Source organism: Lonchura striata, chromosome 10 (genome assembly GCF_050655825.1).
Source record: "Lonchura striata isolate lonStrDom1 chromosome 10, ASM5065582v1, whole genome shotgun sequence".
In the NCBI taxonomy this organism is placed as follows: Eukaryota; Metazoa; Chordata; class Aves; order Passeriformes; family Estrildidae; genus Lonchura; species Lonchura striata.
The window spans coordinates 21579650-21603074 of record NC_140712.1 but is presented as its reverse complement, the minus strand read 5'-3'; the positions used below and the strand labels follow the sequence as shown (position 1 = coordinate 21603074).

The window sequence follows — 23425 nt, the reverse complement described above, 5'->3', positions numbered from 1 at the left end:
TCTTCTGGCTTGTTTTGTGGGAATGCAGACCTGGCGCCAGGAACGTCAGAAGACCAATAAATTCACTATGGGAACTTCCAGACAAATGACAACTCTCCCACACAAAACAAATCCAGAAGCTCACACGATGCTGAAGGACAAATTGTCAGTGTTCCCCCAGTTCATTTGCATGAATACCAGTTCCAGAAATGCTGTGGGAGAAGAAAATGGGGAGTGTGTGACTGGGAGAGATACGAGGGGAAATGCTTTGATTGGTCCATCCAAATTATTTGGATAAATATTTAAATGATCCCAAATGTTTGTTAACTTGCAGAAAAAGTGGTCCTAAGTCACTAAGGAGGGCATATTATATTTATATAAACTATTTGATGGTTGGTCTCAAGAGCTGTTATTCTACATCTTCCCAATTTGGATGGAATTTAAGCTGTGACTGTCTCCAGGGGCAGAATAAAAGTCCAGACAGGCTGGAGGAGTCCATCCAGAAAAAAAAGCAGTAGCTTGAATGTATCCACGTGGCACTGAATACAGGGGAGTTAACAAAGGCATTATGTAAAGGAGCCAGTTTGTCTCTGTTGGGGTTATAATTGGCTGGTAACTGGGATTTAAACAAGTGAGATTCAAAGTCCATTTTTTGAGTAATTGCTGTATAATGGCACCAGTCTCCTCGGAAAGCACACGTGTTCTTGGCAAGAGGTTTGGAGGTAGAGAAAGTTAAGAGCACAACAACAGAAATAATCTTGGAGGCCCTGCATTACAAAACTAGTCAGTTTTAATTCTTTCAAAATTCTAAATAAAACCGGCATTAGATCCACAACCTGTGTTCTGTATCCAGATTCAGCCTGAAATAACCTAAAGTTTGAAAGCATTTAAAGTTCATATTTCTAGTTCATTTCCTTGATACACAAACCAAGAACCTTCTATATTTGACTAATTTATTTAAATGCAGTAGTTTTGTAAACAAGGTGTGGAGAAGGAGAAAATTTCATGGGCGCTGTGCTCACTCTGAACACTCCCACATGGAAAAAGGGCAAGGACAGAGGAAGGGGTTAAAGGCAGTGAGTGCCTGGGGGCTGATCTGATGGAAACCCATCTTTCAAAGGAATATTGTAACTTCTTGTAGTTGGCATGTCCTGGAAAAAAAAAAAAAAATTATTTTCCAAGCTGCTTATGATTAACAACTTTCTTTCCATGCCCTCCATCTCTAGCCCAATATTCCTTCTTCTACCACTAAACCCATATGAGTCATCCCTTTTAAAATCCAAGGTGGTCACACAGAGCACTCGCACACACACACACAGAGCAAATTAGGGGAAAATTGATGTCAAGACCTATCGAGTATGAAGGGCCTTTTAAAACCAGCCTTCAGAATGTGCTAATATTTACACATTCCCAAACCACCTGGAAATATGTTCCAACAGCTTTAAAGCATTTGCAATATGATTTAGATGTATATGCAGCTATTCAGGGTTGCACATTAATTTACCCTAAAATCCAATTTGATCCAATCCATAATTTGATGTCTTTGAAAAAATACCTGCCCAGCCCTGGATTTTATAGGAAGTCAAAAATCTTATTTCAGCCAAGAAGGAGTCAGGGTTTTTTCTTGAACAATTTTCTGAAACTTTTTTTTTAATGCTGGAGGTATAATTTATTAGTCTTAAGGCTGTGCTTTTCCATAATCTTTTTGAATAAACATTTTATTTCTTCTTGTAAATATAAGATAGTTTGGAGTTCCTTAGGTTTGAAGGTGTTTTGATGATAGCATGTAATTGAAATGACGGAAATGTGGATAAATAAAAGCATGTATTTTTGTATATATTGTGATTTTATAATGTTTAGGTCCTTTTATTCTATATAAAACTCTATCAAATATTTGATATAAATTAATACCTACAGCCTATAATTCCATTGTTTCATCCTAATAATCCTCTGATTACTTTATTTTGGGTTCCATTTATATGTTCTGCAAAACTAGAACAAATAATCTTAACTTTCATATATTCAGCTCCATTTTGAGTCAACTGCAAATTTAGAGACAAACAAGAATTTTATTTTAAAATCTGTCATAAATAAATTATTGTATACATAAGGTCTTAAAAAAAACCACTCCCCCCCCCCCCCCAATAGAGTATTTTGGGCTCTTTCAATTCTCCTGCAGGTAAGGAGAATTAAGGAGTGAGCTTAAAGTCACTGGAGTCAATTCTGCACCTGTGCTTCTTTCTTCACAGCAGCAATAATTATTCTCCTTACAAATGAACTGTGACATTTAATTGCCTATAAACACATTATAAGATCTAGTGATGATGTTACTAATCAATTGGAAAATGCAGCAAGTTTCTTCCAGGTAGTGATACGAGCACATCCCTCTCACAGCATCACATATTCCCTGGGCCTGCTTCACAGAATTCCTGGAATGGTTTGGGTTGGAAGGGGCTTTAAACATCATCTAAACATTGTGTCTTTCCAGCCCCTTTGCGTGGGGCTGTGACACCTTCTGCTAGACCAGGTTGCTTCATGTTCCACAGGACTTGTGTACATCCATATTTAAGTTTAAGATGTGAAAACACAAAGTGGCCAATGCAAATATCATATAATACAATAGGGACAGACCCTTGCTGCACAGCACATGGGGTGAAAATCAGATCCCTCTCCTTATTAGCTTGGTGAAATCCTTGCTGGTGATGTTAAAGTTCAAATACATGTTGCTTTGAAAGAGTTAACGATACAAGATTAATAGCTGTTATAAGCACGTTGCAGACATGGGGAGTTTGTGCTATAAAATGCAATAAGCACATCAACAGATGGCCTGGTGGATGCTCATAAGCCACGGTTACAAGCACCCAATTGACCTGTTGGACTCTGCACCAATCCCCACAACTGACTGGCCACCAACACCTCCCAGCCACTCATTAACTCTTTGTAAACTATTTACACACACCCCATTAATATGCAGCGTGATCACCTCAACACGGCCTGCAACAGGAGCAGGATAGAGCCCTAATTACTTGCAACAGTTTATTAATTCAATCCATTAACGGGAGGCAGGTTCTGACAGCTGGAGTGGGGAACCAACAGCCGCTGGGAGCAGCTGGTCCCTGCACCTCTGGCTCACTCTGCTCACCTTTGAGGTGCCTTTTGTCACTCATTTCTCACACCCAGAAGCACAAGAGGGGACACAGGCGTGAAATCTGGTAGGGAAGGGGATTGGCTGCTGCTGTGCCGTGCCACAAAGGCTCGGCGTGGCTGCAGAGTGCATCGACAGCCCTTTAAAACCCTGTCAAAAAGGCACAAACATCAGCATAATTTATCAGAGGCTATTTTAGGCAGGTGCACGGGAACTCTAAATATATGGCATTCACCGCTTGCTGCAGTTGCTATGGATATGATATCTCAGGCCTGTAACTAGGGTTATAAATGCTGTTGTGTGCTTATTATTGTTGTTGTTATTAAAACATGAATTTTATAGTTATTCCTACTCAGCTGCTGCCCTTAAATCATCCATGTAACTGCATATCCCTGGTTTGAAGGAGGGATGTGTATGGGAAAGAGGTAATAAACAGTACCCTTTCTTCCTTCTGCTTTTTCTTTGCTCCAGAAGGGAACAATCTTCAGCTCCTGCTTGCAGTAGTTTTAGGGCCAGGAGAAACAGAAATCACTCAGAGCCAAAGAAATAGCCTTCATTTGGGTCTGATTAGCTCTCTGGTAGTTAAATCTTTCACACATGTGAAATCAAACATGTCCAATTGGTTTTTTTTTTGTTTTTCCTTCTCTTTGTTCTAGGAGGCTGTTCTCCTGCAGCTGCAGGATTCTGCACAGCCCTCTCAATGTTACAGTGAGATGTTCCCTTCTACCCTATTCCTGCAGATCTGGGAAAGAGAAGATGGTCAGAGGCCAGAGAGGCTTTACAGACAGAGGAGTTAATAATTTCAACCTGCCCAGCCAGCATCCATCTGAGGTGTGCTGCGCTCCTGTCCCCTTGCAGGGAGGAGACTGAGCATCCTCCTGCAGTCGGGAGCCTGTGAAGGTCATTGGTACAGGGTGTGACTCAATACAGAGCAAAAACTGGCAAAAAGTGAAAAACGTGGTAGAAAGGGGCAACCCACATTTTGCCTGGCTTGTTATGAGTCCATAAAATGCTTTTTATAAGGGGAGATTTGGAGGGGGGGAAAGAGTGAATTCCAAGGATTTCTGTTTGCCTTTCAGGTGTACAAAACCCACTCCCCAGGCTGTGTAAGAGATGTATCACTCACCCAGGCACAATTCCCACCTGGAACTCTTACCTACCCGCACCTCCCCGCAAGGAGAGCGTTCAGCCTGGAGCAGAGGCTGAACAAGGTGAGCTGGCAGCACCAGCAGCTCCTGGGGCAGGCGAGGTGGCTGCAGTGGGTGCTCTCAGCTGCTGGCCCACGGCAGGGGCCAGGAGCTGCAGAGACATTCCAAAAAGCAGCCCCTGGAGCAGACTCAGGCAGTGCTCTGTGATGGCTGACCTTCATCCCGGGGAGCTGACACGGCTGGAGAAGGCAGGAGAACAAATTTCAGCAGCTCCTTCTGCCGGTAATACAAAATGTTCAGATGCATAAAGGTTATGACAAGCAAGCGTCTGGTAAAGAGGTCAGGCTGCCCTGAATGTGCTGCAGAAGCCAAAATAAAGTCTAGTCAAGCCTATATGGAGTCCGAGCACCGAGGCAGGGGAATGATGAGGCCTCTTCCTCCCCAGTGGTGGCCCCAGAAAGCAGTGGTGAGGCTGCTGTTAAAACAAAAGTATGGCTGAGTGTGAGGATATTTGCCTTGGGCAGATATATGTTTTGAGAGACCGGGGTCAGTGGCTGTTTTAACCATGTTGTTTCATCCCCACTGCCACATTTCCTGAGTTTTCCACTTAAGTGGTATTTTAAACAGGACACAGGTATGCTGGTGGCATTCAGCATCACGCTCTAGAGGGTAAAATGTGTGTGTGTAACCAGGTGTTTCTTTCTGTCCATCTATCTCGGGGACCATAAACCAGCAGTGGACAAAGGGGGAGCAAAAGCCTAGTGCAAACAGAGAGGAGGAATGATTGTAGAACCCATAGGACAGAGACGAGGAGACACCATTTTATGATTTACTCGTGAAGCACCTTGTTATGAAAATTAACTTTAATTTGTCCAAATTATAACTTTAATTTTACACATGGTACAGGGACAGTGTGCTTGAGGTTTTCATCATCAAGGATATAACCATGGTGTGGTTGTACACACTGAAAAATCCTGATTTAAATATATCCACTGAAAAGAACAGGAGCCTTCCTGGAGAAATATGCCAACATACAAGAGCCAGATCTGATTGAAAGGGTGCTCTAAAGCTGAGCATGTGCAAGTGCCTGGCTGGCACTGGAAGCTGCTCAACACAGAAAAGAATGAGGAAAGCTGAAGATTGTGCACAGTTCTCCTCTTAAGAGGTTAAGAGACCAGAGCTATGGGCACCTGGGCATTCACAGAAAAAGGGATTCCTCCCGCATACTTCCACAGAATAAAATAAAGACATCCTGACAGAATCCAGCCAGATAACTACAAATTATGAATTTCACATCAGGAGCTCAGGAGGATGGAGAGCACTGCAAACACCTCCTGTTCAAAAATGTGCTGTTATTACCATATTTTTTTTTAATTTTTAAAAGAATCCAACAGATTCCAGAAATAAACTATGTTACAACACCTATAGGGCTGTGTTTATATGAGACTGGAAGCTCTTTTGGGGCACAGCACATCTTTCTGCTCTCTGCCTGTACATCACCCAGTACAATGGGCTTGTCCATGACACCCTATTCACCAAAGTAACGAAAGAAAGGCTATTTGACAAAAATAAAAGTTCTTTATGACAGCAGAATGATGAAGGATAGACACGCAGTTCCCACTTCAGCTCTGTCTTTACACAGCAAGACATTAATTGGCAAATAAGACGTTACAATTTATGCTGCATCAATGCCATGACATGCATAGAAAGGACACTTGTTCTGCTCAGAACCGGCGCCCGTAGCAGCCACAGCTGTACCCAGCAACAGTAAAAATTTATGGCACATGAAGATCTCTCTGGTTCAATTTGAGGACATGAGAGCCTGTGTGTGGTTGATAAAATCAACCAACCACACATGTGGCAGTCCAGGATGGTTTCAGGTGAAAATGTCTGATCTTCCTACAGGGAATCTCGGGAGGGTTATAGTTTTGAGTTATTCTTGAATTATTGACAGAGTCCTGCATAGGTGTGCTCATGTGGCAATCCTAGCCCTGTTGTACTCAGTGAGGATCTTCCCTTCAATTTCTGTGACACAGAATTGAACATTTCCATCTTTCCTAAGGAGTACAAGAGCTAATGAGTAATTCAGACAACAGGACCATTTTCACAAGGCAAACAGTAGAAGAATGGATGGGAAAACTACAAGAAGAAAAACACGTACAGTACAAGGTTGTTGGAAATGATGGGGTAGTGTCAATGAAGGATATTGTAATACAAGATGCTCAAGAATTCAGGTTTAAATGTAAAAACTTAATTTTGACATTTGCATTAATAATGTGACATTTGCGAATTTCTTAATGTACTTTTTTAAAAAAAAAACAACCAACAGCCTAGAATATAGCTAATGCTCACAGATGTCTGCTTTCTTATACTTCAGCATCATTTTGCTATCTCCCCATGCCAAAGTATTGCAACAAATCTGTGATTACTCAGGACACCCATATGCCGTACAGCATGGCTACTACGAGCTCCAGCGAAACAGCGGGAACACGGCCCACGTCTTCCGAGTCTGAAAAGCCCAAACCTTTTCTGCTCCAACTCATCCCATGTCCCCATCATTTGGGGCCTGGGTGCCCAATGTCATCGAGGGGTACGAGTGAGCAGCTGAGAAACGGAGTGACAATGCTGGAGGGTTGGATGGGGATGGTGAGCGTGTGAGGAGAGGATGGTGAGTGTGAATGGGGGCGTGCTCTTGGGGCGTGTTCCACCGTGGTTTGTCGCCTGCACTGGGCCAAGCCTTGGCATCCCTGTCCCTCGCTCCTGACCCGCATCCCTGGGAGCAGCGCTCCGGGCTCAGCCCTTGGCCCTGTTCTCAGTATGAAACTGAGGAGCAGCTTCCATTAAATGCCATAAATAAACAAACACGCCATGCAAAAATCACAGCTATGGATTTCTCCTTCCTCCTAATCCCATCCCTGCCTTTTTTATATGTTTAATTGAATATATTTACTTATTTGTCAGGAACATAGCAGTGTTTCCACTGGCAGGGCTCGCTCGTGGGCTCTCCCGCCGCCCCGCAGGATGCTCGCTGTATCCCCCAGGTCTCCTGCTGCCGTTTCCCGGTTTGGGAAGGCCGGGGCAGAGGCAGGAGCGGCGGCGGCCCCGCAGCATCCCGAGGTGCAGCATCCTCCCGGTCCGGCTCCGCTCCGCTCCGGGTTTTTCTCGGCGCTCGCTCGCGCCGCCGCCGCCTCCGCGCGCGCCGCCGGCGCCGCCGCCTGGGCGGGGGGAGCCCGCGGGGGGAACGGGAGCGCGCGCGGAAGGGAAGGGGAGGGAAGGGAAGGGAAGGGAAGGGAAGGGAAGGGAAGGGGAGGGAAGGGAAGGGAAGGGAAGGGAAGGGAAGGCGGGCGGGCGCAAGCCCCGTCCCCGCGCGGCCGCAGAGCGGAGAAGCGCCGGCGGAGCGACGCCGAGCTCTTGTTTACCAGCGCTCGCTCTCCGTCGTGCACAGGGAGGCAGCGCGGAGGAGAAGGAGGAGGAGGATTGGGGGGGCAGACGCGGCAGCAGAGCGCTGCGAACCCTGCTGCAAGCAAGCGGCGAATTAATCGGGAGGAGCAGCAGAGCAGCAGACCCTTCCCCCCCCCCGGTCTCCCTCCCCGCCCCGTTCCCTCCCCGGAGGAATTACAGACCCTTCGCAACAAGCTCCTGGGGTTTGACCTTCAGCAAACCGGATCGCCTTCCTCGCCCCCCGCAGCCCCCCCTGCTCACACTCACACACATACACACACCCACACCCCCACACCTCTCCCGGATCCCCCTCCCCCTGCCTTGGGCTGGGCAGCGCCGGGGGAAGGTTCGCAGCGCGCGCGCACCCAGAGGAGGAGGGAAAAGAGGAGGAAAGGGAGGAAAGGAAAAAAAAAAAAAAAAAAAAGGAAAAGGATTTACAAATTCGCTGGGTGGTTTTTGTTGTTGTTGTTGTTGTCGTCGTCCTCCTCCCCCCCGCCCCCGCCGCGATGGCAAGGCGGCTCGGAGGGATGCGAAGAGGAGAGCTGCGGGGGGAGGAGGCGGGGTGCTGAGCGCTCCGCTCGCCCCGCTGCTGCTGCCGCTGCTGCTGCTGCTTTGTGTGTGTGTCCTGGATTCGGCTTTTTTTTCTCTTTTTTTTTTCCTTCTTCTTTTTTTTTTTTTTTTTTTTTTTTTTGAGAAGGACCTTGTGGCAGCCGCGCCGAGGAGAGGAAGAGGAGGAGTAGGGGGGGAAGCCTTTTTAATTCATTTTCGACCCAAATTCTGCATTTCGAGCCTCTGCAGGCAGCCGGACTCGTGGTGGCGGCGGCGGTGTTGTTGTGGGTGGTGGTTGTGCGTGGGGTGTACCCCCCACCCTCCCCGGCGGAGCGGGGAGCGGAGCCGCGGGGATCCCGCCGGGGCAGCCCCGTCCCCGCGCGGGGGGACGGCGGAGCTGTTGTTGTTTTGTAATAGGATTGTCTGGGTCGCGCCCCCCCCTTCCCCTCCCTCCGCGGCCCTCCCAGTTTTTGTGTCTCTGTGTGTGTGCGTGTGTGCGGTGTTTGAAAATGGAGGTTGAAGATGCCGACTGCCAGCCCCGATGTGCCTCGTGTTTGCGGCTCCTGTGCACGATGTACCACCGCAGCCAGCGCTGAGGGGAGACGGCGGCGCCCCCCGCCCGCCGCCCCGAGCCCGCCCCGCCGCCCCGGAGACAGCGTCGCCCCGGGGCTTCCATGCCTTGTTGTTGCCGTTAATACATCGTGAATATCTGTGTATTTTTGGTGTGCTTGCTCCGGAAGATCAACACCCAGGGACCTCAACAACCCTCCGGTTTGCCGCTCCGAAGGGTCGTGTTTTTTTTTTTTTTTTTTCCTTTTTTTTTTTTTTCCTTCATTTCTTGAGGCAACGTGGATTTATTTACCCTGCCCCGCTGCTCCTCCGCCGCTCGTTATTTTTAGAGGACGGGGAGAGGAAAGAAAGTGAACAATTTTGGACTTCTTTTTGCTTTGTTTTGTTTTCGGAAAGGGGGATTTTGTCCAATTAAAGAAAGAGGAATGAAGTCTGGCGCTGGAGGAGGGTCCCTCGCCGTCGTCTGGGGGTTCCTGCTCGTTTTCGCCGCACTTTGTCTGTGGCCAACAAATGGGGAAAGTGAGTACAGTGCGTGCCCGGGGGTGCTGCGGGGGACCCCGCGGTGAGGGAGCCCCCGAGTCAGGCTGCCGGGGAGGGGGCGAGGGCGGCGGCTGCCTGTGCGTGTTTGGGGGGGCGTGAGGGGTACCGGTGTTTGTGTGTGGGGGGCTCCCTTGTGTGTGTGCGTGTCCCTGTGTGAACGTGTGTGTGTGTATGTGGGTGTTGCGCGTGTATGTGAGGGGGGGTCCCTGTATGAATGTGTGTGAGTGGGCTGGTGATGGGGGGGGCTCCCTGCCTGTGTGGGGATGCGTGAGGGGCTCCCTGTGTTTGGGTGTGTGCGTGAGGGGCTCCCTGTGTGTGTGTGTGTGTGTGAGAGGGGGCTGCCGAAGGGGTTCCCCGTGTGTGCGATGGGGTTCCCTGTGCGAGGGGCTCCCTCGCCGTGTGTGTGCGTGAGGGGCTTCCCTGCGTGTCTGGGCTGTGTGCGAGGGGCTCCCTGTCCTTGTGGGGGTCCCTGTTGGCCCCGGGGCCCGTGTGAGGGCTCCCTGCCCGCGGCTGTGAGGGGCGCTCCCGCCGTTTCCCGCCGCGGCGCCGAGCGGGTCTCGCCCCTGCCCGCGGGGCTCTGCGTGTTTTCCTCCTGTTACGCGTCTGCTCCTCCAGCACGTTTAACAACCCGGGGCTGCGCGTCTCCCTCCCTGCCATGCCCGCCTTCCTCCCCGGGAGGCGGCTGCCTGGCTGTACACACGGGTCGGCAGCGCCGCAGCCCCGAGCCCGGCGGAGGGGGCCGTGCCCCTCCTTTGTGTCCCCCCCGAGCGCGGGGCAGCGCTCAGGCGCCGCAGCCAGGGCTGCGAGCTGCGTAGTAAACACTCGCGGGCTGGGGAGGACTCCGCTCGCTTTCCCCCTCATGGAAGGAGCTTGATCTCTGTCAATATTTAGAGGCTGTATGCAGGAACCTGCTGTAGTGAGTGAGGAATTCCTGGAAATGAACGCCTTGCCTTTTACCGCCGAGGAGGGGTTTCACTCGCTGTGTGCGGAATTACGGCGGCATCCCGCAATCTAAAGGCCACGGGCTGCCGTTAATTTTAAAAAGGGAATTAATTCGCACATTGACGTTTGTGCGTAAATAGAAAGGTTTGATGGCGGAACGGGCTGCGATCTGAGGGGGATGCATTTTTCCAAGCGGCCGTGTTGCAGCCAGCGCCGAGGTTGGAGCAGCGTGCGAGCCGCTTCCCCGGGAGCACCGGGAGAACGTGGATCGGCTCCCTCCTGCCGCGGAGCCTCTGCCCATCCCCGCGCCCGCCCGCCTCGCTCGGGAGCTGCCAGAGCCCCGACTTTGTTTTTGTGCGTTCCCAACCTGTGATTGTGTTGCAGTGCCCGCCCCTCTCGGGCGCAGGGGGAATCGAGGGGGCAGGGAGGGCTGCGCTGCCATTGATTACACTGCAATCATCGCCGGATTAATCCCGGGGCTGATCGGTTTTCTCCTGGTATGTCGGGCTCACGCTGGATTGAGGATCTCTTGCATGAAATTAGCCTTCCCTTTTCTTCCTGGAGTATTTCTGTATACGGGGAGATGGTAAATGTGCCTTGGAGCCCAACCATTTTAAACAGTGCTCCCTCTCCTTCAGCGTCTGCAGAATCAGGGATGTTCCTGTACTGCATCCTGATGCTTTAATTTCTTCTGCCGTGTGTTTTTCAATACACTCCTGGAGCTGTTGTGTGCCTCTCCCTTTCAGAAAGATATGCGCTGTTGGAGGGAAGGAACGAGGAGATCAAATTTCTCCATTTTAAATGTAAAGGGAAGGAATTCAGGAGGCAGGAGGGCTTTTCTACAAGTAGTGGTTTCAGATTGAAAAGAAAGGGAAGTTCTTTGGATGCACTGGCAGTGAGGCCAAGTACACAAAAAAAGATAAGTGAGCAAGAAGCACATAGACGGAGCCTGTAATGCATGTTGAGTAATAATTATGTTTCGTTAGGCAGTAAATGCCTGTTAACTCCTTGCAAATTAAGGCCCAGTCTAGGCTTTTGGGCCAGCTAGGGCTGGAGAGCTGCAGTCTTACTTCCATGAGTTGAACTTTTTGGCTAGAGCTGTTTTCAAGAAGGGAGATTAATCTTTAAGTTCAAAAACAAAACCCCCGTGCCCTTCTTCAGGGAAGGGCTTACAAAGGATCCAGTAGCGTGGAGAAACAGAACAGGAGGAGGAGGAGATTTGATGCATCCTTAAACTGCTAGGATACACACTTAGAATTGTTTTCCTTGTCTTACCTGGTACAAAGTACCTTGAAATAAAAATGCTCACCCAACAATGAAGTAACGCAGGAAGAGTATGTCAGGATTTTAGGTTCTAGTCCTCTGAAGTGTTTGTGGTTACCACTTACCTAAAATGAACATCCCAAATGAAATATCTTCTGAAGAAGATCCAGGCATTTAAATACGGGAAGATATGCTGAAAAACTTGTCTTAGCTGAATACTGCCTCTAATCGATTGCCTTTGTAGTTTACAGTTTAATAGCCTTTGTTTTCACGAGTTATTGCTGAAAGAATTTTGCTGTTAGGGGGAAAAATGATCTCCAGAGCAGATGTTTTACATCTCTTCATATTCTTCTCTCTCCCCATAATAGTGGAAGGAAGATTAATCTTAATTTTTATTTGTTTTTCATATATACTGTGTCATAGCTAAAAGGCACTTCCATTTTCGGTCAAACAAGCAAGGCATTCCTAAATAGGAATACAAAGGAGTTACAACTGGAGGGGAGAGACCCATCCCTTTAATGCTAAATTATATAAAATGTGTGTGTAGTTATGTGACAGAAACCTCTTTAAAATGCAGGTAACTTCAGTGGAAAGCTTCTGATTCAGAAAAAGTACTTAAAAAATGCTGAGAATTCCCTGAGATAGTTGTTAGAACGGCACAAAAATGGAAATGAGAAGACCTTTCATTAAGCTAGAGTTTGGGATGCTATACCTATGCATTTGATGCATAAAGCTACAACTATTGGAGGCTGTTTGATGCTGGGGGTGTGTTTAGGATGAGGCATAAACACGATGTTTTCTTCCTTTTCTCCCTTGAGCACGATGGGGATTTTGATTTTCAGCTTTCTGTGTGTTTACAGAGGGAATGTCTAGGAGGGAATGGGTTAAACACTTAGAAGGAAAATAATAGTTTTAGGTGTGATAGTACTTCAGATTGATGGATATCTTGATGGGTCTGCTCATGTTAGCGCAGGGCTTTTGTTTGTCTATCCAGGCTGGATGTTGTGTTTCTGATAATGAACAGTAGCTCATGCTGATGCTTAATCTCTCTCCCAGGTTGCTTAGTAAAGCCCTCATGACCTGCTGAGTGTCAGCGTTACACACACCTCGCTTTTGCATCAGCATTTTCCTGTACACCCAGTGGTTAGGGAACGTTGGTAACTGGGAGCTGGATAATTCCTGCTGGAATTGAGGTTGTGAATAGACAATGCCAGAGCCAGTGAGGAGCTGGCATCAGGGAGTTCAGCAGAAAGGGGAGCGGAGGGAGGTGTGCAGAGAGTGATGGTGCCCGGAGTCCGGGGCAAGGAGAGTGAGCCTGGCAGTCCTTGGACCTTTTCTTGATTGTGTTGGGTTGGACTTCAGGTTTGCAAACCAGAACTGGAGCAAAGGCTCGTGTGAGTCAGAAACTGAGAGGGTTAGGAAATGGAAGGGACTTAGCTAATATCAGGCAAAATGTGTTGAACGTGGGGAAGCAGAGGGATGGGTGTGGAAAAAGGGTGTGTTGGAAGTTTCAGTGTTGAACCAACATTTGAGGGAGAAACACTGGGGGGTTTTGTGTGTGTAAAGTGAAGAAAATTTAACTTAGTTCTTATGCTCTGAGAAGTGAGGGAAGGAAAGGGCTGCCGAGAGCAAGAAGACAGATCAATTAGATTGACTTCAGCACAACAGAAGACATGATTTATTTAGTTTAATAGGGAAATTGCTCAGATACGATCAACTACTGTGTTAATTTTTGTGTCAGCTTTTCCCTGATGTGTTTTTCCTCCAAACTAATTCTAGGGTATAGTTAAAGCACATGCCAGTGATGCTGAAATTGTTTTCATCTTGAAAGATACACACAAAATCTAATGTTAAAGAGCATCCACATGATGGTTTTTTAATCTGTCTTCATTTGTAAATAATTAATTTCTATCAGTATGTGTTACTATGCGAAAAGTTGTTTCAAATCCTGTTTAATTTTCTGCTAAACTGGCATGTACTAAGGAGATCTTGGAGGAGAATTTTTTTTTAAGCATCTAACATTTAAAATTAAAATCCATTTCAGGGCTGAAACTATTAGCTTTAAAGGATAATTTCAGTTCATGTTTAACTAATGCCTTTTCTCTTCCCCAGTAATTTTTGTTTTCTTTTTACTCTGAGGTAGATTTTACCAGTGATCACTGGAATGATTATCTCAGTGAGAGTAGAAGAGGCAGTTTTGTTAAATGATTAATTATATTGTGTATATTCCATCTGTGTGAATTGTGAGCTACCGCAAACTTAATTGTAGAGAAGTTTGTTTATGGTCCTGAACTTTGAGAGAGAGAGAGAGAGGCAATAACACATGCAGAAAACCTGTTTTTCTCACACTGGATGTTAACTTTGTGATCCCACACAGCAAACAACTTATCTAGCTCATCATCTGTAATGGCTCTAAAGCTCATAACTTACAAAATGTGCTGAATTCAATTATTTTTAAGAAGTTAGTATATTTATCTGAATTATCTGTAGTTAAGTTAATGAACTTCATGAGCATTATTGTACTTGAAAAGCTGAAAAAATTCCTGGAACTTTGGTCTATGAAATTAAATACATTCTTACTTGGATCTCAGTTTAAAGCTTTCACATTTGGAAATGCTTTCGGATGTTATCAAGTAGCAGCTGTTTTTTATTTGTGTGTGAGTGCCTGCATAGGAATGGGTAAACTGCAGTTTATTATTGAAAACCACTGTGGATGCTAAATTTTAGAAAAAAACTACAGTTTAGGTATTTGTCTCGGGAGTCTCATAATTAAAATTGTTGCAGATTTGTAGTTGCAGTTTAGTTTGGATCTTCCTGACAGAGCTAAGCTTTTAGGGTTTCTGGGCTTTGGTGCTAATGGAATGTGCTGCTTTTAAGAGTTTGTGTGCAGAAAGACTTTGGGAATGCAGTGATGTGTTTGAAAGGCAGAAATACTGTTTTAGTATTTTGATCTATTTGACATGTATAATTTTTCTATCACTGTAAATTGTATAGACAGCTTCTTTGTGTAGGTTAGTTGGATTAGTTTTTGTGATTTATGAAAGCCACTTAGAATAGTTTCACTTTTTTTTTTTTTTTTTTTTTTTTTTATTGTACAAAAGCAGAACTCAACAAACAGCAGTTGATGAAGACACATTGGTGGTTGTTAGCCAGCCTGTCTTGTGTGTGGTTTTTTGGGCTGCTTTTTTTCCCCTGTGAGCCAAGTCATGACAGGTACAATCTGGACTGATTTCTGGAGTACTATATTTGTCTTTTTTTTTGTGTCCAGAACTGTCTGAGAGAAACTTTGAGGACCAGCAAATGATCAGCAGCACACAGTGTTCATTCATACATTTCTGTGCTCTGCAAACAGCTGTACCGAGTCCTCAAGCTCAAAGATAGATTCTGGTTCCTTTAGACAGGACTTCTTGGTTTTGCTCATTAAGTTTGATAACAGTTTGATTTATTAATTAATTAAGGAGATGCATTCTGGCAAGCCCGGGTGTGTTGTGAAGGTTTAACTCGCCCTTATCACAAAGTTTTGCTTTCTAACCTTTGCAAATGCAAAACATGAGCCATTCCCTTAGGATATCTTGTGAGACACCAATTAACTTCCTCAGTGTTGATATCCTCAGGAAGTTGCTGTTGTGGCACGAGATTGTTTAAAATGTGCTGAAAAGCAAAACCGTTGTTTCTTTATTTACAGATTGATTTGCATATGACTCCTAAGCCTTAATGTAACAGAATTTTATTTATTTAATTATTTTGGAGTATCCAGACTTGTACATTTCCAGTTAGTCTGTTTGTGATAAGGGTGAGTTAAACCTTAACAACTCACCCAGGTTTGCCAGAATGCATCTCCTTAATTAATCTTTAATGTAACAGAATTTTATTTATTTATTTATTTTGGAGTATCCAGCCCTGTACATTTCTAGTTAGTCTGTTTCTTTTTTGGTAAACTTGATGGTATGAGCAGGAACAAACATTTATATATTTCAGGGACTTCCCAGATAATTTTTCAATGAGACTATTTTCTTTGACCTGTCTGAGGAGAATGGATCTCACGCCCCAATAAAGTACTAAGTTTATTCCTTTAGAGGACCAATCCACCAGTAAATAATTGGGTAGAATACCAAATGTACACTTTTGCAGCAGCACAAAGTCACTTTAATAATAACTTAGAGCAGTAATTCCTGCTGTCACCGAGGTGCTGACCGTGTTGGGTTTTAAGACTTTGTTTCATTGTTGACTCAAAAATGTGTATGTGATACAGATAAATCTTTTAAAGCAGGAAACGGTTGTACTGCACGTGTATGTGCTTTACCACCATAGTTTATAAGTTTGGTGTGTGTGTCCTGCTTCGATGAATCCTTGCTTTGTGAAGGTGTGTGTTTGGGGCAGGTCTCCTGGCTGAATGAGTTTGTTTGCCTGTGTTGCCAGCAAGGCACACGTTGCTGCAATAGCTCTGTGACCGGTCAGGGAATGTTATCTCCAGCCCCTTATTGGTGCCATTACATGCTGTAAAGATAGCTCTGTTTACTTGGAAGTGTGAGCATCAACTGATCAAAACACTTTCTCTTAACAGGTGGGCTTTTTTGGGAGTTCTTTGTCGAACATCCCTTCTGCCTGTGCTGGGAGCAGTGTCAGAAAGTGACAACATCAGGCAGATGCAGGAAACGTGAAGAGTTTTTAATGACAAACTTTACATGAGTGGTTTTCCCCTGCTGTTGAATTGGTGATGGGTCATTTTTACTGACTGTTTCCAGCAGCTTTGTAGTTTTTTTTTCCTTTAGTATGAACAATTTGCAAATTATTACACTACTCATTTAAGTGAGCTCCTTACACAATACTGTTCAAATAGCAGAGGGTTTGATTGGAGGCAGGAAAGAAGAATTTTTTGAAGTTCAGGATGCATGAAATGAATACATGCTGAAGTAGTCAAAGATCCCTTGTACTTTATCAGAGAGCAGTCTGCTTGAATGAAAGGTACTGTACCTGCTGTTAAGTTTATAAACTTGGTTTATACAGATTACTTTCTAAATTATTCATGATGCTATGTTACAAGTATATCTGACAGGTTTAAAATAAATGGCTTGATGGTAAGAGGGAGCATGCATAAATTAGAGCTGGGATAATGTGCTCTTTGAAGTATCTCTCCCATTTGTTACTACTGGAATACAGTAGGTAACTGCAGCTGAGTGTGTGATTCTCCAGTGAAAGTACATCATTATCTCCAAACTATGGTGTAGTGGCAGTTCTTGTGTAAGACAGATGAGACGAAGCTGCAGGGAGGACCAAGGTGATGTTTTGCTCGCTTTGTTTTTAGTTACAGACACATTTCTGCTGCAACAGGGAGAGCATTTATGGGATGAAAAGTTTAAGCACAGCAGTTGAAAGAGTCTGCTGATTGCTGTGTGTTGCTGAGGTTAGGGTGGCATCACTTTGTTTTATTTCCTCTTCTCTGTTAGCATTGCTGTGGGTTTGTAAGAGCTGTTCTAGCAAGGTGCTTGTACTTAGTGGGACCCGGTGTCTGATTTGTATATGGATCGTGGTACTCAGCTTGAGAAGTCTTCCAGTAAAAGTCTGCAGGAGCTGAGCTGAGCCATTGTGTTTGGAGAGAGTTAGTGGTGGGGAAAGAGAATTTCAGGTCTCTTGGATGCAGAAGTGGCTTCCCCAAACAGAAATTGGCTCAGTGCTGATTTTCCTGATTCTGTAGACAGGCAGCTCATTATACTTGAGAAGCAAGCTCCCAAAGGAATTTATGGGGTAGGGGAAGAAGCCCCCATAATGATGTGTGATAGAGCAGCCATAAAAATGATTGCAGGATTTTCTGAAAGTGGAAGGTCTTCTTGTAGACAGGGATAGTTCAAATCTTAAGCCTTAGTCAAAGGGATACAGCATTTTGGAGAAAGATCTGGTGACAGCTGCCCCTGGAAACTGTCTATAACCAACTTCTTACAAGAAAATTGGCTTGTGCTTGCAGGGAAGGGCTTTATCCCTGCATCTCGCTGGGCTGCTTTCCTTATTATGTCCATTGGCTTCAGTTTAGAGTTGTCTCCACATTTTGACCTTCTACAAGTAGTACTTTTTATTTCCCTGCTGCTCTTCTCACATCCCCTTGGGTCTGTCTGTGTGAGAGTAGCCTTGAAAGATTTGAAGAGTGCACTCTGTTCATGTTGGGCAGGGAGTGAGGAACCAGCCCTGCACGGTAGGAACAGACACGTGTTTGCTCAGCTCAGCTGACCTCAGAGTAACACTTGACTGAAGTGTGAAGAGTTGAAATGGCAATGGAAATTCCTTGTTTGCCCTGTCCCTGTGCTCTGCCAGGGCAGAAATTAGTTTTATTATGTTCTTTTTTTCTATTTTCTGCGATTTTTGATGTGTAGTTAAGTTGTCTTCCTTAGTCAAATTCCATGTGTCCCACTGGGGATTTGGTGTGTTCTCCAAAATACTGCTGGACTTAACATAGCATGGATTAGGTTTTTTTAAGCTTTCAGGTAGTTCTACCTTTCTTTCAGCCAAGAACCAACTATAGAGAGACTCAGCAGGGTGATGACACAAACTTTTAAGAGTTCAGAGTTCCACTGAATGGAAGGGGGAGCCTACTGGAATTGGGATAGAGCCTGACTTCCGCTACTGGATTAGCTGTTGTTTCTCTCTGGTTGTTCTGAACCCCAGCAGGAGGAAGTAGTGTGTGATGCTGCAGTTTACATCATGTTTCAGTTCATTGTGGCTGAAGCTTTTGTCATGTTGTTCGTTTGTGAGGCGGATGTAAATTTATTGGTCCCTTGCAAACACTGTGTCTCCTGTGATGTAAGGAATGAGTGAATATCCACTTGTGTTCAGAGATGCGTGTAAGTTACAGTTACTCTGTGCACTTTGCTTCTCTTCCTCAGACCTGAGAGACTGGAGACTGGGGGAAGTTGGAGACCAGTAGGATGTGTGACCGCTTGTATGTGCAGGAGGATGCAAAAAGTCAAAGGGTCTGTTGTTATTCCTGCTGCTTTCGCACCTTGGATGTGGAGATGTTGTGTTACTAAGTAATGTTGGTATTCCCAGCAGCTACACCCTTTGTGGAGCTGGGGTGTCTGCAGTTGTCCCTGTAGAAAAGAGTAGCAATGGGGTGTAAGAAAAGCAACTTGGTTATTTCAAACTTGAAATTTGGCTTGGTTAGAGGCTGACTTGAGCCTGCCAGGGTCCTGCCTGGAAGTAACTGAAGGTTTGTTTGTTTCTTTTTTTGTGTGACTGCTAATAAAATGTTTATATTTTTGTCACACTGGAGTAGGCTGACTACGTGGACAAATATTTTCCTTTTTACTATGTCTCAACAACAGGCATGACATACATACTGAATGTTCAAATTCTGGTGTTAGTCTCTTTTAAGATTCATGCTTAGATATGCTTAGATATTCTTAGGTGGGTTGTGGTTGTGAAGTGGCCAGTGAAGGAACAAAGGCCCTTCCAAGTCAGTGGCGTTGTTATCCTGCAGGAATCAGGCACAGAAGTGCAGTGGAGTGTGTGTGCTGGAGGTTCTGGGCTGCAGCAGAGCACACATGAAACACACATCTGTTTGTACACGGGCTGTGAGCTCTTTGGGTAGTTCATTGTTTAAATAAACATGTTGCATTAGCTGTGAGACTTCAGTGCCAAATGCCCACTGATGAGATGTATGAGGGTTTTGTTGTTCCCAAGCCACACCGAGGAACACATCAGCTTTATAATTCATCACGTTTGAGGAAGATTATGAAAAGAATTTGGGGTGGATCGCAATCAGCACTTCAAAAGCGACAGCTTTAGAGTAACTCTGCTACAACACAGAGCAGCCCATGGAAAATCACTGTCATCTTAACAGATGCAGTGTTATTTTGGAGATTCCATTGTATAAATACATGGACTGTGGTTAAATTGTGATGGCAACAGATGCAATCTCAGTTCTCGATTCTTTCATCTCCTTAATATTTAAAAATACCCCACAAAGTGGAAAAAAAACCAACAAACATCAAGGCTGAAGATATTCCTTCTGTAAATTGCTGAGGCTGTACCTTTAGGGCCCGATATCATTTTGGGTGCATCACTGTGGATGAGGCTTGGGGAGAGTAAATGCTCATCTCTGTGAGGGAGCTGCAAATGCTGCTACTCACGACTTATTGTACCATTTGCATATGAATGGAATTATTCAGCTCTACTTAAGAAATGTCAGCAAGATTGAAGTCAGAGTTGGTTAACCTGGCAAAAAGATATTTCCAGTATTTTTCATGAAAGAAAGTGATAGTATGTAAGCAAGAATTACACATTCCACTGGCTAAGCCAACATTGTCTGAGGATTTTCTTGGTGTCTTTGTAGTTGATATCAGTGACTTTATTTTTAAATTTGTCTGTAATACATTGCAGTGTTGAAGGGAAAGAGAGTTGGAATGTGGGAATCAGATGTGGGAATCATAATGCTGCATAGTTGTGTTCACATTTGTTTTTCTTTCCAGATTTAATTTTGCTTAAATACTGATTTGAAAAGTATAAATTCAGAGCAAGGGTCTTCCTTTTAACAAAGAGCAAATAAAACATAGCAAGATGTTGATACTGGTGCATTCACCTTTATCCATCCACTAGCTGGATAGAAAAGCCTCAAGTTAAATACTGTAATTTTAAATACTGGATTTTAAAAGGAACCAGATAATTCGTGTGAGCATTGGTAGTCATGCATGCTAAAATAGGGAGTGATCACATCTCGTGCTTCAGGAGCTGCCAGTATTGAAGGGTTGGGAAGAAATTGTATTCCTCCTCCGGGTGTCTGCATTTCCCTCCCCATTTGTGAAATACTGAAAGTGCTGTCCTTGGGGGGTGGTTAAAGGCTTCGTGGCTGCAGCAGGGACGTGACTTGGGATGCTTGTGTGGCTCTGTCATCCAGGTGACAGCACTTCCACTGGGAAGCTGCTCCTTGCCAGGCGTTCCATGACTGCATCTGAGCAGGAGTGTGAGAATGGGGGTGTTGGCATCAGCTGACTGATAAGGAGATAGTATATTACACTAAAAATACACCCAGGTTTTCACAGGCAGCTGTGAGCATTACCTGCTGTCACGTGCAGCCAGAGTGAAACAAGAGTTGAGGTGGGTTGTGCTGGGATGCTGTGCTCATTCCATGGGATTTCTCTTCCTTCAGGAGCAGCTGCTCACAGAAAAGTGCAGCTCTGTAGTGTTTCCTGCTTGTTGCACGTGTGGGCCACAGCCCTTGTTCACTGCAGGACCAAAACACTGCTCTGAGCTCAGCATGTCTGTCCCTGCTCCCAGCATCTCGAGTTTATGTTTAATGCCCTTGCAGCTTCTCCCAGAGCTGCTGACATGGGAGGAGGTGAATCCTGTTTCATGGGGAGAAGGGGAGAGCGAAGGGGCTGAGGATGTAATTGTCTTGCCATGTTTACTGAGTTTTGCAGGAAGAGGGAGGGCTGCTCCATTTAGGATGTCTGCACAGCCTGGCTGTGTGCATTCCCCTCTGTTCTCATGGAAGTGAACTGTGAGAGGCCAGGGGGATGGGATCCCGTGGCTTTGCAACCTTCTGGTGAAAATGTTGTGAATTTTGGTCCAATCTGTCCTTCAAAGTTTGTTTCTTCCTTAGTATGAAGGCCTCAGAGCGCTGCTAGTATGTATTGCTTTTTCTTTTATTGAGATGAAGTAAATGGTTTTCATAGTGACTTATAACAGCAAACAGGAAGAGCTTGCTCTGAATACACAGTTTTAATCTCATTTTGCATTTTTTAGTTGGATTTTTGTAATGACTGACAGCTGTTAGAACTCTGATTCACAAACAACCATTTTTGAAAGTACAGACCTTTTTGCTAGTGAATAGCAATGTGTTTCTACAAATTCATGTAAATAATTAGATGCCTTGGATGCATTGGCTCAGATCCTTAATTTTCACATTTTTAAGTGACAAAATGGCAAATGATGTATTTTCTGGTAGATTACTTCTCATTTGTGTTATTTTTTTATTTGGATGGAAAATGGAATTTTAATTGAAATGCAGAAGATCTGGGTTTTGAGACTTAATTAAAACTCCAAGTGTGAAAGAGAGGCATGATTAAAATAAAATAAACAGAGAAAATAGTTTGTCATTGTTTCTCAAAAGTTAAAAGTTCATAGACCTTGCCCACTGACTGTTTCACAGGTTTCTATGCAGGGAGTCCTTCTTAATTTGGGATTAAGAGCTCATTGAACTGAACCATTGGAGTAAACTGAAATGAAGCACTGCAGAAGTAGCTGTTGAAGGTAAAAGCTCTCTGAGCATTTCATCAAAGGGTGGCTCCAAGAGAGCGCTGAACAGCAAATTCACCAGTCCCCAACTTTTTTTTTAGTGTAAATTATATGCTGACTATTTTTATTTTATTCAAATTACAGTAGGCATTTGCCCTAATATATGCTGTTACAATTTCATGTTAGATTTGTAATTAAGTTTATTTTTAGAAGAATGCATTTAAGTGGTTTATATAAAATGATTTTCTATTTTTGTAAATGAAATAATTGTTTTTTATTGACTTTCGATTTCATGCAAATGTGGGTTTTTTTTTTTGGCTTGAAGGTTGTGTAAGCAGAAAGAAATTAATGATTTGAGAGTGTTTTCATAATATGAAGAATAAAAGATTCATTGTCAGTAGCTGGGAACACCGATAGGCAGAGTTAACTCTTATTTAGACATGTTCAAAATGAGTGGTGGATGGATGTTAGAGGGTGTGGCACAGTTGATTTATATAATACATTTTCCCATTGATTATTTTTCCTGGTTGAGTTGAGAAAGGCAAATTGTGAGTGCGTTTGGATCTGACGCAAAACTGTCAGAATGTCGCAATCCCAAAAATTTCGCAATCTGGGGCAAATCTGATGGACAAGTGAGTGTTAATTGTGAGTGAGCCAGATTTGCTATTTTTAATTTGGCCTCGCTATCGCGTCTCTTCACAGATGAATTCGAAGGCTACAGGGAGTTGAATGATGAGTCACTATTGAGTTAGTAAAATCACAATTGATCTCCATTTCCTGTTGATTCCGAAATTACTGAAGTGTGAAAGCTGAGAGTGACTGATCGCTTCTTGGAGGGGAGTTGGAGGGTGGAATGTGGAAGTGACTCTCTCCGGAGTAACTCAACGCTGCCCTGGGTGTCAGGACAGGGGTGTCTGCAGTGAGAACAGGTGTGTGTGTGATGGTCTGGCCGGCTGAGTTACCTCCCAGCAATGGTAATCTGCACACGAGAACACGCTCACCCCGCAGCCAGGTGGGGGGAAGAGGCATCCTCAGTGGCTAATGATAGAAACTGAAGATTAAAGTTCTCATTTGTCTCCTCAGTACTGGAGTTCTTTCTAGTGTCCCCGTGTTTCTGTTGCTTGGCTCAGACCATTCATTCTCCCCTGAAATCCCCGTGCTCCAGTGCTGTTGCTGTGGCAGTGCCTTGCTCCTCTGCAGCGAGGCACAGTGGCAGAGGGGGGATGCAGGGGCAGCAGTGGGATGGGACACAGAACATTTTGTGTGTCTGTTGTCGTTGTTTGCAATTACCTTTTGATGGATGGCAAATTATCTGTCATTCTGCAGCTTTGTTCTTGTGATGGGAATGCTCTTTTGACAGATAGTAATTAGAAATGCTGGTAAGTGCAGGTAAGATTTAAAATTTCTCTTTTTCCTTCCTAGAGCTTACTGTTAGCAAAACCTTTTTTTTTCTTTGGTTAGGAACTATTAAGTCATATTACTAGACTCTGCCCACGTTGCATATGTGAGAGTAAATTCTGCTGAAACAGGATTTGTTGGAAGAAATTAAAGGGAGGATGCACACTGTTCTGAGTTATACTGGAAACAAGCTATAAAGAAGCCTTGAATTATCACTTCAGGAAGA

The 23425-nt window shown here is 44.8% G+C and overlaps 1 protein-coding gene across 3 annotated transcripts in view; it reads left to right on the top strand.

Moving 5' to 3' along the window:
* The first annotated feature begins 9112 nt into the window (after positions 1–9112).
* Positions 9113–23425, top strand: part of IGF1R (insulin like growth factor 1 receptor) — a 171297-nt gene continuing 156984 nt past the window's right edge. For 2 of the 3 annotated variants that reach the window (XM_021552606.4, XM_021552605.4), the window contains exon 1: positions 9113–9351. In XM_021552606.4, the coding sequence (XP_021408281.1) occupies positions 9258–9351 (94 nt within the window). In that variant the 5' untranslated portion in view covers positions 9113–9257. Of the gene's footprint in view, positions 9352–10106; positions 10812–23425 lie in introns of those variants that run through there. The other variant, XM_085588922.1, reaches the window with a different exon arrangement.